Below are 12,416 nucleotides of genomic sequence, written 5' to 3'. Positions count from 1 at the left end.
ATTTACTGTTGTGTTCCATGGCTTTTGCAATATTGGCTTCTATAGAGTTTTACATTGTGTGAAATGCCCTACCACAATGCATGCTGAACTGGTTATCGCAGACTGGTTTACTACGATCAAGACAACATGGACTGACTTTAATGTCATTAGATAAAAAAGTGGTGGTGGCAAAAGATGGATAGATTGATGTAAAATTGTTGTAAGGGAGACTTTTGCCTGGATTCAATCTAAATACATATCAAAAATTGTAAAATAGGAATCTACCAGCTAAAACTAATGAGCACAAAACTGCATTGATTTGGCCCAGGGTGGACAAATAGAACATCTGGCATATTTGGCACCAATGACACAGCTGGCATTGTTGGAAACATTTCTGCAGAAGGTACAGATGCAGAAATGGGAGAATTGGTACAAACAGTGCAGATGGAACAGTTGGAACAGATGACAGTGGGCAGAGCTGGCGATGCTGGCTCAGGTGTCATAACCTCAACAGCTGGCACAAGTTGTGACAGTCCTGGGATCTCTTAGTACAAGGCACATGTTCATTTTGGCTTTGGCTGCGGGGAGATAAGAGCATTTTATAATTAGTAAATGTGCCATTTAAAAAAGAACTTTTTCCCCCTCCATCCTTAAGGACATCCACCTCCAACTGTTAAAGCTTGGAATATAGAGCATTTTTGCAAATTAGAATTTCCCCGAGAAAGCCATAATTGATAAATACAGATTTCATAGAAGAGCCAATTAGATATTTTTGTTCTGATATAGATAAAATTTATGAATGAAATTTCTTCATGGGAGTTTTGTGGGAACTAAAGGTCAGATTCTTGGAAATAAAAATACACTTTGCATTTAAACCAAAATTTGTTGTCAAATTAGAGGGCTATTTGTTTCTGAAATATGGTGAATATTTCCCAATTATATGAAATTTCCTGCAGAATCACACTTGAAGACATGATACAGAATTGGAAACCTGTCTACAGAACAGGTTGGGATAAGAAAAAAATGCTGGAATACATAATACGGAGAAATCATGATATTGCCACTTTCAAATACCAATGGGATTTGGCTCTAATTTCATCTAAAATGCTATAATTTGGGCTCAAATTAAAAATACAATATAGTATAATCTTTTGGGCAAAGACATTTAATATCAGAAAAAAGTTGGAAGCAACTTGTTTGTTAGTGGCTGGAAATCACTGTTTTCTTCTAATTTTTTTTTTGTAACAAAATTCTGTTCATATTATAGGAAAGCCAAAACTATCACCTAACTATAAAATAATAAAAACAAAGGTTTAAGAAGTGGGCTCTCAAATCTATATGCATAGTCTCTTAAACCCAATAGATGCTTGATAAATTCTTGTTGAATAAATGAATTTATGGTCTCAGAAATATCAATATTGAGAACTTCTAAAAAAAATCAATAATTACCCTCCACTTTAATGAATAATTTTCTAGTAGGAAGAAACAAAGTAATCAGGTCTTGGTTCTCCTTCAAGCCTCAAACTTGACACACACATTTTAGTCAACTTCTCCCCAAGGGAAATTGTAGATGAGAAAGATTAGTTGGATGTCATCTACTCTATGTCCCCAAGTAAATCCAAAATTCTTTAGGATTTCCAATTTATCTTGAACTAAAATCAGCAAAATAAATCAGCTTCTATTCATGATCAATGCAATGCAGTGAATGTCTTATATGTGTTTTGAGACTTTGGGGAAACCACTACAATAAGGGTTAATTATTTCTCACTGTATGTCAAGTTCTTGACCATTAAAAACATGCTGTTTTTGTTTCCAGATGGCTCTGCATATTGTCCCTATATTTAATTAAAAAAAACTGTTTAGTGTTATTTAAATATTTGATTTCAAGTTCTCCTTTACTTCTACTCTGTTCTAACCTCATCCTGAACCTAATTAAACTATTCTTATTATTCAGAACTTTGATTCTATCACTTAACTTTAGTTCATTTTTTGACTGAGATGACTTCTGCTTAAAACAGATAAAATACCTTAATTTGTTAACAGTACTTTTGTGACATAGAGCAACTAAGAGATAGAAGGGGACATAGAGGGCTTCCTGTTCTCTCCAGGCACAAAAATGATTAACAGATGAATCGGTTTCAATGAACAGGCTGGAAATGTCCATCCTGTACCTTTTCACTTGTTCTGAAATACCGTTTTGTGGCTGAAACTCAGATGAACATTACTTCTAATCAACAAATGCCTTAAAAAAAACCGATCAGTTTATTTTCATTTCATTGGAAATTTGTTAGGGAAGTAACAAATAGGGGTATTTCCAAGCCTTGACATTTGATGGGTCGGCAAAAGTTTCTCTGAAAGATGAGGATGAGAGTGAGTCATCCTTTGAGCCTCTGCCTTCCTCAGGAATTAAATGAAAATTAAACATGAAAGATGCAATCTGCTGCAGCAATGTGATTCCTCTAGCATTGTCCCAGCCACTATCTATTTCTAAGCACATTGAACTTTCCAATTTATTGGCGTCTCATCTTATGTAAATATCCTTTTCCTTCTCTAGCTCCAAGACATCAGGATGTGCTTTCATTCCACCCTTCAAACAGTTGCTCCACATTCTGCCTCTCCGCTGTCCCCAGGGCAGCTTCTTTTCTCTGCATGGCAACCTGGGATATATCTTTTCCCTAGGCTTAAAAAATATCTGTTACGCTGGAGAAGTGGTGAACAAAAATACAGCATAGCCATCGGAAATAAAACCATTTGTAAATGTTAAACAAAAATTCAAGGGAAAATGATATATTAGTGTCAAGAAGCGAGGACATTTTCTATTAGGACATCATCTGCTTCCACCTCCCTGCAGTCTCCTGATGCCTCAGCTACAAGTCCCTAACTAGACCCCAGCCTCAGTTCTTCTTTGGCTTCATGAGCATCAACTTGTGCGTTGAGTCCACACCAAGCTTGCTTGTGAGAAGAGCATGCTTTCCCTTCCTAGCCCCAACCCAAGAGGCTGTGTGCTGACGATCCGGATGCAATGACATAACTATAACATGACCCACTCCTGTTGGTCTGTTAGAAGCGGGAAAAGAGAGACAGAGAGGCAGGTACAAATTAGGTGGAATTTTTTTGAAGGGGGAAACAAAAGTAGGTCTCCATGGAGACTGTTAGGCTATTGTTTCATTACAGTTTAGAAGTGAGCTTATTTTTTGTGATTTGTGGTTCAGAACTTGCAAGGCAATCAAGACATAAGCTATAACCTATTCTCCAAAACTATTGTACTAGTATCTATCATTCTGTTATGTAAATTAATAATTAATTGAAGCCTAGATACATTTACTTTTTTAAAAATATTTTCATATGAGAAAATTTAAACCATACAGAAGAAATAAATAGACTAGAATACTGAGTTCTCAGGTTTCCATTACCGAGACTTAATGATGATTAACATTTTGCCAATTTTGTTTCATCTTTCCCCCACCATCCACTCACACACTTTCCCACTCTCCCTTTCCTGGAGTATTTTAAAGAAAATTCAAAATGTTATTTCACCTTAAAATATGTCAATATTCATTCCTAGCAAATAAGGGCAATTTTATAAACGCAATGACCAAAAATAACTATTTCTTCAATATCATCTAATTCCTAATCTATCTTCAGAGTCCCCTGCTATCTCGAGGGTGTGTTTATGTAGTTTGCTTGAATCAGGATCCAAACAAGGTCCTAATTATATCTTTTAAGTTTATTTCATTCTCTCCTTTCCATTTCACTGATTAGTGGGATAAACCAGGTCATTTGTCCTTAGAATGTCTTACATTGTGAGTCTGACCACGGTATCTTCTATCCCAGTGTTTCCTGTAAACCTGTGTTTAGAGCTCTAGGCTTGATCGGACTCAGGTTAGAGTTTTGGGAGCATTTCATAGTTGGCGCTGTGTCATTACTTCCTATTGCATCATGTTATGGGGCATATAATATCTTGTTTTCCCTCTTTTAGTGATGCTAAGACTGATCTGTGAGTTCAAGTGTATGTGCTCTTGATTCTTAAGACGATATTAATCTATTCCCAAGCTTCTTTTCACATATGGATATATCATTATCTTTGTATAATTTCCGGAGAGTCCTTCAATTGTTAACAAAAATTCTTTGATACTCACTTATTAGAGAACTGTTATATCAACCTTCCATGTACACACACACACACACAGAATTTTTCCATAGCTTTACATGTGTTTTACTAGCCTATACATTGTTGGAGGCTAAATCTAAATTATAATATGCTTTGTGCATCCAAATGCACAGGCCATTTCCAGATTAACTAATAGATTAGATCACCGATCAGTTAGCAATTGCAGTAATCAGAGTACATATTTGTAGTCTGGTTAATTTCAGTCATCTTTGCAACCAAAGTGGGTCAACTGTTCATTTATATTTAACTAGTCGATAGGTCCAGTTGTTTCAGGAAAGCTGATGACTAAGTTAATTTAACTATCCTATTGTTTGGAAATTTATCATTGTGATTGTCAAATATTTGATAACTCCAATGTGGTAGATATTACATGACTTGCTTTTTTTTCTCACATCATTGAGAAAGAAATGGAATAAATGGAAATATAGCAAAATATTTAGAAGTACTTAAATGAGAGAATATTCCAAAATACCAGCATTCAGATTGAAAGCCTATGAAAAACTGCATACTAAATTTGATTGTTTTTAATAGATTGTTACAGAATAAATACAATCGGAGTTATATACAATCATGTATTTAACAAACATTTCAAATGTTTTAAAATTATTCATTATTTTCAATTTCTTGGTCTGCTTGAAAATGAAAGTGTTGATATCACTGGTCTAGAATTAATGAATATAAAATAGTAACTATAAACACTCTTAAACAATAAAACATTCTAGTTTTTGTGAAACCTTAATTAAGAAAACATCTTAGTTCTGTACTAAGTTTGAGGTTTTACTTCCTCTATTTCATTTGATCATTACTACAACCCTGTAGGGGAGGATATTTGAACAGAGAAGAAAGCTGATATGGATGGAGAGAGATCAAATGTCTTAAGCAGGGCCACACAACCAATAAAGGACAAAGCCAGTAATTAGGATCACTACTAAATCCAATTTGGACTTACTGCATTCTGCTCTAGAGAGAAAATATTTAACTTACTTTCACCTGTGGAGCTACAGTTACTCTGAAGTCCAGGCCTGTGCCAAGTGTTGTGGAAGCTTCCAGTTTGAGCTCTACCAGCTTCAGGGGTCCCATAAGTTTTGGTGTCAGAAACTTCCACGATCTGTTTTCTGTTAACCTGACAGTGAACATTTGATTACCTTCATAATTCCCATCTCTCATGGGCATCTCCCATCTAAAACCCTTTTCCTCCTTTTTTCACTCACAGGAAGCCGGATTTTATGTGGTTTCCTCTTCCTTTTCTTTCTTTTATGAGAACAGAAAAAAGTTGGAGAGGAATAAGTTACAACACTTTTGTCCAATATTCATGAGATCTTCTAGTGAGGTATCTTCCCCCTCAACCTTCAACCCATTTTGTTTTAGTTCATTTCCTTCTTTTTTCCTGGTGAATATCCAACCTATATCAGGAAAAATGTCTTTATTAAGCTTCACTAGTTTTTGACATGAGTTCTTCCACTGACTCAATTAGAAAAAAAAAACATTTAAATTAGAAACCATTCCAATTAATTTCATATTTAAATAGAGACACTTTTTTTTTCTTATGATGTTTTTATAAGACTATGACCATTAAAGGTGAGAAATAGTACTTTCTCATTGATTAGTATCCTATTTTGGGGTCTTTTCACTGGTTATGGAGAAGGTATATTGTGCTTTTGAGACAATTGCTAAAGTAAAATTAGGGAAATTTCAAGAATCGAGAATTACTGAGCCCAAAGAAGACACCCTGCCAGACTATCTCTTCAAAGCTCTGTGGTTTATAATCATTGTAAAAAAGATCTGGCCAGTCTTTATATCCACATTTTGAAAAGTGAAATATATTTAAATTATAACAAAAATAATCAAAGATGTAAGGAAAGAACTTAAGAGTAATTGTTTAAATATCAGAGCATAACTGTAAGAAACTCTTGGAATCTTTAAGAACAACAAAAATGAACACCAATCATCGGACTTTGTTTACTAGAAGACCAGGAGATGAGCTGGAGGCTTGCTGGAAAACCTGGTCTGATCGGTGCAGCCACTATGGAGGACAGTATGGAGGTTCCTTAAAAAACTAAAAATAGACTTACCATACGATTCAGCAATCCCACTCCTGGGCGTATATCTGGAGGAAAATATAATTTAAAAAGACACATGCACCCCAGTGTTCACAGCAGCACTATTTACAATAGCTAAGACATGGAAACAACCCAAATGTCCATCAACAGATGACTGAATAAAGAAGCTGTGTGTGTGAGTGTGTGTGTGTGTGTGTGTGTGTGTGTGTGTGTATAATAGAATACCACTCTGCCATAAAAAAGAATAAAATAATGCCATTTACAGCCACGTGGATAGACCTGGAGATTGTCATTCTAAGTGAAGTAAGCCATAAAAAGAAAGAAAAATACCATATGATATCACTTGTATGTGGAATCTTAAAAAAAAGGACACAAATGAACTTATCTATAAAACAGAAACAGACTCACAGACATAGAAAAAAAACTTATGGTTACCAAGGGGTAGAGGGGGTAGGAACGAATAAACTAGGAATTTGAAATTTTCACCTCTTTGGCAGTAATGGAGATGTTATCTATCTTGATTGTGGTGATGGTTTCACTGTGTATCAAAATTTATCTAATTGTACATCTGAAATATGTGTAGTTTACTGTACAGGAATAATACCGCAATAAAGGTGTTTAAAAAAATAACCAGGTCTGCGGTCTGCATTTTCACCTCCTTGAACCTAGGAGAGTCTTTGCTTTTCAGAGTCCTGCTGATTAGGTCTCCTCCCATAATAGAGCTGAGATCTATTTTTTTTAATCATCTGACTCTAAACTCGGGCCATTTCTTCTTTCCTTTTCCTCCTCTCAACCTCCATCTTTACAATAACAGACTGCATTCAGTAATTGCTGTCTTTTGTAATTGTTCTAGTTCCAAATTGGCTGATTAGGGGAGAGACCCAGCTGTCCATCAAAATGGTGCAAAGTGACTGAAGCAGCCGTCCCTGAGCTGGAGAAAGTTAATTGCACTTTCTGAGGCTCTCCCAGTAGGAGAGGGCTGGGAAGGGAATCCCTGCTAGTACTGTTTTTTTCTGAGCATGTCCATTTGTAACCTGGAAAAAAAATGTAGTAAACAGCATGTTAATTAGATTTACAGATGAAATTAAATCAAGAAGCACTGGAAACACCAGGGAATAAAGAAAAATGCTACACAGGGTTTCTGAGGTTAAAAATATGGAAAAGATCAAACAAAATGAGAATTAAGGCAGATAGGTGTAGCCCCAGTGCTTTGGAGGGAAAAAACAAGCTATAAAAGTAAGCAGCAAGAGGGAAATATCCAGAAAGCAGTAATGCCAGAGAGACCAAGAGAGAGTGGACAACAAATTAGACGTGTTTGCAATATGCCAGAGAAGCTAATGTGATTTGGGGCTGTATGTGTAGAGACTTCACATCATGAGGGAGAGGTGGAGTAATTTAGTGCATTTGGCAGAAACATACCTGGAATATTGCATTCAGGTCTGTGTATCCTGGGAGCAGACAGATATAGAGGAACTAGAGGGAAATCAGCATAAAGCAACAGCAGTGATCAACAAGCAACAGGCTGATTTATGAGAAAAATGGACTGGGTGATTTGGCTTAAAAGAAAACAAGAATGGAGCATTTAAACTTAAGGGTATTTTCCTGATTTTTACCTATGAGTTAAGAATTACTAAAGGGTAACTAGCATGAATGTATATACTGTAGTTCAAAAATGCAGGACTGACATTTACAAGAAGGAAAGCTTCCTGGGAATAACAGCTATGATATTATTAAAATATCTTTTTTAGGAGAGTAAAAGGAGGGCCAGGGCTGGAAAAATATGACTTACGTTGTTATCATACTTTTCATTCCAAAGCTATTAGATTTACCCTGGCCATGACCCTTCAACACTGAAGAATTAAGTGGAACTGTTCATCTGTCAGAACCCCAGAAATCTCCCCGGATGCCTGTTTCTCTGCAAAGTTCCACTCAGAGGTGATCGTTTTTAAATTTAGTTTTAGTATACTCCCTGTATAAGTGCTTGTGGCAGATGGCTTATCTTTTCCACCCTTCGGGGTGCTCCGGTACGTGCAAAGGCAGTGACCGAAAGCAACAGTTGATCTACCATATTCTCTATGCGTAGCTGGAGGCTGTCACTTTGTCTGATGATTGGCTTCTGAAGGCAAAGGAAGGATGAATCTAATTTTTAAAAAATCTCAAAATGATAGCTGGAGAAGCAGCATTTTGCACTAGCTAATGAGGCTAATTTGTTCTTAAAATACAAGTTACTGTGCTTCCTAAATTAAAATTCACTTCTGATGTAAATACAGAAGATATAAATACAGAGAAGAGATGTATGCTGTATTTTTTATTTTGCAATTTGGAGCCCATTCTAAGAGGAACTGTTAGAAAAGGGATTTTATTCTCTAAATTTGGGGAGATCTTTACTTCCTGGCTTCAAATACATGGAAGGACAATGAATAGCATTACTTTTACAAAAAAGAGAAGAAGGTGGGATGACTTCTTCCTGGCTAGAGTTTGTAAAATGCATTGTCTTGGAGATTATTTCCTGAATCCTTACGATTTTTAAGTTTCTTATTTGGAAAATGAGCATGGGGAATGTATCGCTTCCTAAGTAAGCAAATGTTAACCTTTATTAACATTTAGTTATTTAATTAAATCTGTGAGTGAGGACATTCTTATTCCTAAATCAAGGAGTTTCCCTTCTTCTGTTCACTGTGGTGAGGAAGTGATTTGTTCTCATGTGGTCTTGCTGTTGAAGGTTTTCTTATTCTTTTCATTCTGAATGTTACAGAGAGCAGAGCAGAACCTTCAATAAATTAAAGCAAACAATGAAAGGAAAGACCTTAAAAATAAATGACATTAATTTTCTAAATACTGTTTGATTAGCTATTTAAAATAGCAGTTTGTACCACATTCGACAAAAAAATAGATGCTGTCTTAATGGTGCAATAACAGTTAATGCATAAACTAACAAATTACACAGAGCAATTATCTAAGGCATCGTTTAATACCTAGTTTATCTAAGGGGTTTCTGCTACCTTTCTACTCCAGTTTTTGCTTCTGAACATTGGATTTTTTGGCACATAACTGAGGAATTAGCTGCCCTTGTCTCATCCGATTTTAAGTTCAGATTCTGGAACCAGGAAAAATCTATATTATTTATACTACTTAATTTATGAATTATGTCTGGGATTTTGAATGTGTCTGTAACAGATAAACTGCCCTATCTGATACCAATGATTTGCTTTAAAACAATTAAAACTGTTACTCAAAGGAACTTAAATTGCTGTTAACTGACCAATCTTTGCCTTCATAACAGACCAGATGCAAGGCACCACAGCTTTAAGAATATGAGCACTCAGTAAAGATTTATTTTTTTCCCTTTCCATCCAGATTTGGCAATGTTTCTCTAAAACTTGCTTCCTTCCTATGCTTTTTCTTCTTTACTTTAGCACTGTTGAAAATTTTGGTGTAGCAAATGGTTGTGAAAGTTGGAGGAAGAGTTTGCCAGATCAAAGGAAGGAAAGATCTTCGTGTGGTTCCTGGCATGCAGTACAAGTCGCTAACATGCCAGACATGTTTTCACCACCAAATGCAAACTCTTTACCATGGCCCCCAAGGCCCTGCCTGATATGGTTGCTTTCTACACCTCCAGCTGTGTGCTGTACCACTCTCCTCCTACTTCAGCCACACTGGAACGCTTTCTCTGACTTGAAGAGCATGCTCTTTTCTGCCCCAGGGACTTTGCACTTGCTGTCCCTTCACCCTGGAAGACTATTCCCCTGACACTTAAGTGTCTGGCTCTCTCTTCTTTTAGGTCTCAAATGTCACTGCTTCCTAAAGGACTTCCCCACGTCCTCTAGCTTAAATAGCCCTGTGCTGCCGCCTTTTCTATAACCTACTCTCTGTCCTATTGCCCAGATCTCCCTGCCCCCTTTCCTTCCTCGTCCTCTACCTCTTCCTCCTTTTTCTCCATAGTACTTTACCCACAGTGTCTTGATTGTTTAGTGACTGTCTATTGGCTGTTTCCTCTCCTAGAATGCATGTTCCATGAGAGCAAAGCATGAGAGCAGTGCTGAGAACAATACTTGGCCCATAAAGATGGGCCAATAATTCTTAAATATTGGATAAGATTTTACAGAAACATCTCATTACACATTTTCCAAACATTTCTACTTGTATAAATGGAGGAGGAAAGAGATATTAAAAATAATTGTCTTAGAATACACTCAGTCATGTTTCTTAACTACAGCTGCACCACACTATCAGGACATAATAAATGCTGCCAACTTCAGCAAGCTCAGCTGAATATGTATGTGGATACTAAGGTACCATCATCAGAAAAGCAACAAATCAATAGGTTGAATTCTTGTAGATGCAAAGGAAATTGGAAGGCTGACAAAAGGATACAGGCCAGAAGGTCCTTGTGGTCAAGATCTCAGGATCTTTCATTTCAGTGATTCTTCTGGATCTTCGAAAAATATTTAGAACATAGAACAGATCCACAGCCCATGAAATAGGCTGAATAAAATGGAATATGATCACGATGGATTCCAGGGAAAGGCCAGTGGGAAGGATGTGAAATTGGTTCTGTTCTCAACTGAAGAGAGTTACCAGCACAAGGCATGTGGCATTGCCCCTTCCCATTTCCAAATAACAGAAGCCTGAAATGAGGAATACACCCATGGATACAAAGGAAAGTATCCAGGCCTGCTTCAAGGGCATATCAAACAGAAAACAAAAGCTCAACTTCCCAGGTACTTGTAAGGACTCCTGATCAGCCATGCTGTGGTTCTAGGGGAAGCAAGGAAATCTCTCCATGGGTCATTGCCACAGTGCACAGGGACAATCTGCCTACGAGGCAACAATAACTAAACACCCTTTCTAAGCAGCAGGTATCATCTAAGTGCTGTGTATTTACTAACTTATTAAATCTCCACCACAATGCTGTGAAATATATACTGTCATTCTTCCCATTTTTATAGATGAGGAGACCAAGACACTGAAAAGGGAAGCAGTTTGCCTGAAATTAATCATCTAGTAAGCGGCAAAGCCATGTTTGAACTTGGACAGGTTGGCTCCAGGGCCCATGGAGACTGAGAACTCTCAAGCTCTCTGATCTGAGGTCTTGGTTTTGAGGAGGGATTTTTTTTTTTTTTTTTTGCATCCCTCTCAGGTATCTCCTCTTATCCCAGTAAGCTGGAAAGCCAGAGTCAGACATTAAAGACTAACTGAAGGCTAATGGTACCTTATGATGCCTGAGAAACATGATAGCAAGAATGTGTAGTGACCCAGCTGTACTCAGCCTCCTCCAAAGGGGTTTGATGGGCAGGAGGCCCGCTTCCTTCTGCAAGTGCCACCACGTTATGGGTAAGGAAGAACGGAGAGCATTTATGACTTTTTGACCAGGGCCCACTCGGCTTTCTCCTTTGCTGCACTCCAAATGATGCTTGATGTGGCACTTGTCCGGCAGGGCCTGCACCAACCGGGAGAGGCAGCATAGCAGAGTGGAAAGGACTTGGACCCTGGCAGAGGCAGTCCTGACTTTAAATCCAGGCTCTGCCACTTTTCAGCTGCATGACGGCTGGCAAGTTATTTAACCTCTCTAGGCCTCTGTTTTCTCATCCACAAGAGGAGCTTAGTAATATTCACTTTCCAGAGCTATTGTGAACCTAATGAATGAATTAAAACCTGAGAAAATGTCTAGCACATGGAAGTCACTCAATAAACGCTAGCTATCTCTCCCAAAACCAGACCAAATCCTTACCTGTAGACTTTTGCAATTAAGTTTCAGATCTTTCATGATGCCCAAGTGAGTTTCTCAGCAGGGGCTATGGAACACACCAAATTAGTTTTACTTTTTCTGTTATATGTGATAGAAATGGAGAGCATTGAGCACAACTTGAATTCTAAGTCCTGGAAGTTCACACCAGTTTTATTATTGAAGGTAGAGACCTACGTTTGATGGTAGAGGGATTTGATGAGAAGCGATGAAAAGCAATGTTTACCCTGCTGGCAGCAGGAGAGTTAAGGCAATTAAACTGGATTTTACCCCTTCAGAGTCCAACACTTGTTCCTCTAAGTACAGTGAGTTACAGAGATAGCACATCATGTACCAATAATGAAAATAACTCTGTGAACAGCACAGAAGTAAGTTGGGGCTACTTCCACCCACACAGAGATGAATTTTATGTGCAGAAGCCCAGTAGAATATAAATGAACTGCTGTATGTGAGAAAGAAG

General features: G+C 37.4%; 1 protein-coding gene across 1 annotated transcript in view; it reads left to right on the top strand.

Annotated features, from left to right (window-relative positions):
* Window positions 1–9,501, top strand: part of LOC105084016 (uncharacterized) — a 95,379-nt gene extending 85,878 nt beyond the window's left edge. The window contains exon 4 of the mRNA XM_074351771.1: window positions 8,027–9,501. Within this exon, the coding sequence (XP_074207872.1) occupies window positions 8,027–8,033 (7 nt within the window). The 3' untranslated portion in view covers window positions 8,034–9,501. The remainder of the gene's footprint in view (window positions 1–8,026) is intronic.
* Window positions 9,502–12,416: the final 2,915 nt, after the last annotated feature.

Source organism: Camelus bactrianus, chromosome 23 (genome assembly GCF_048773025.1).
Source record: "Camelus bactrianus isolate YW-2024 breed Bactrian camel chromosome 23, ASM4877302v1, whole genome shotgun sequence".
Lineage (NCBI taxonomy): Eukaryota > Metazoa > Chordata > Mammalia > Artiodactyla > Camelidae > Camelus > Camelus bactrianus.
Note: the sequence above shows the minus strand (reverse complement) of the source record. Positions and strands in the feature narration are given on the sequence as shown.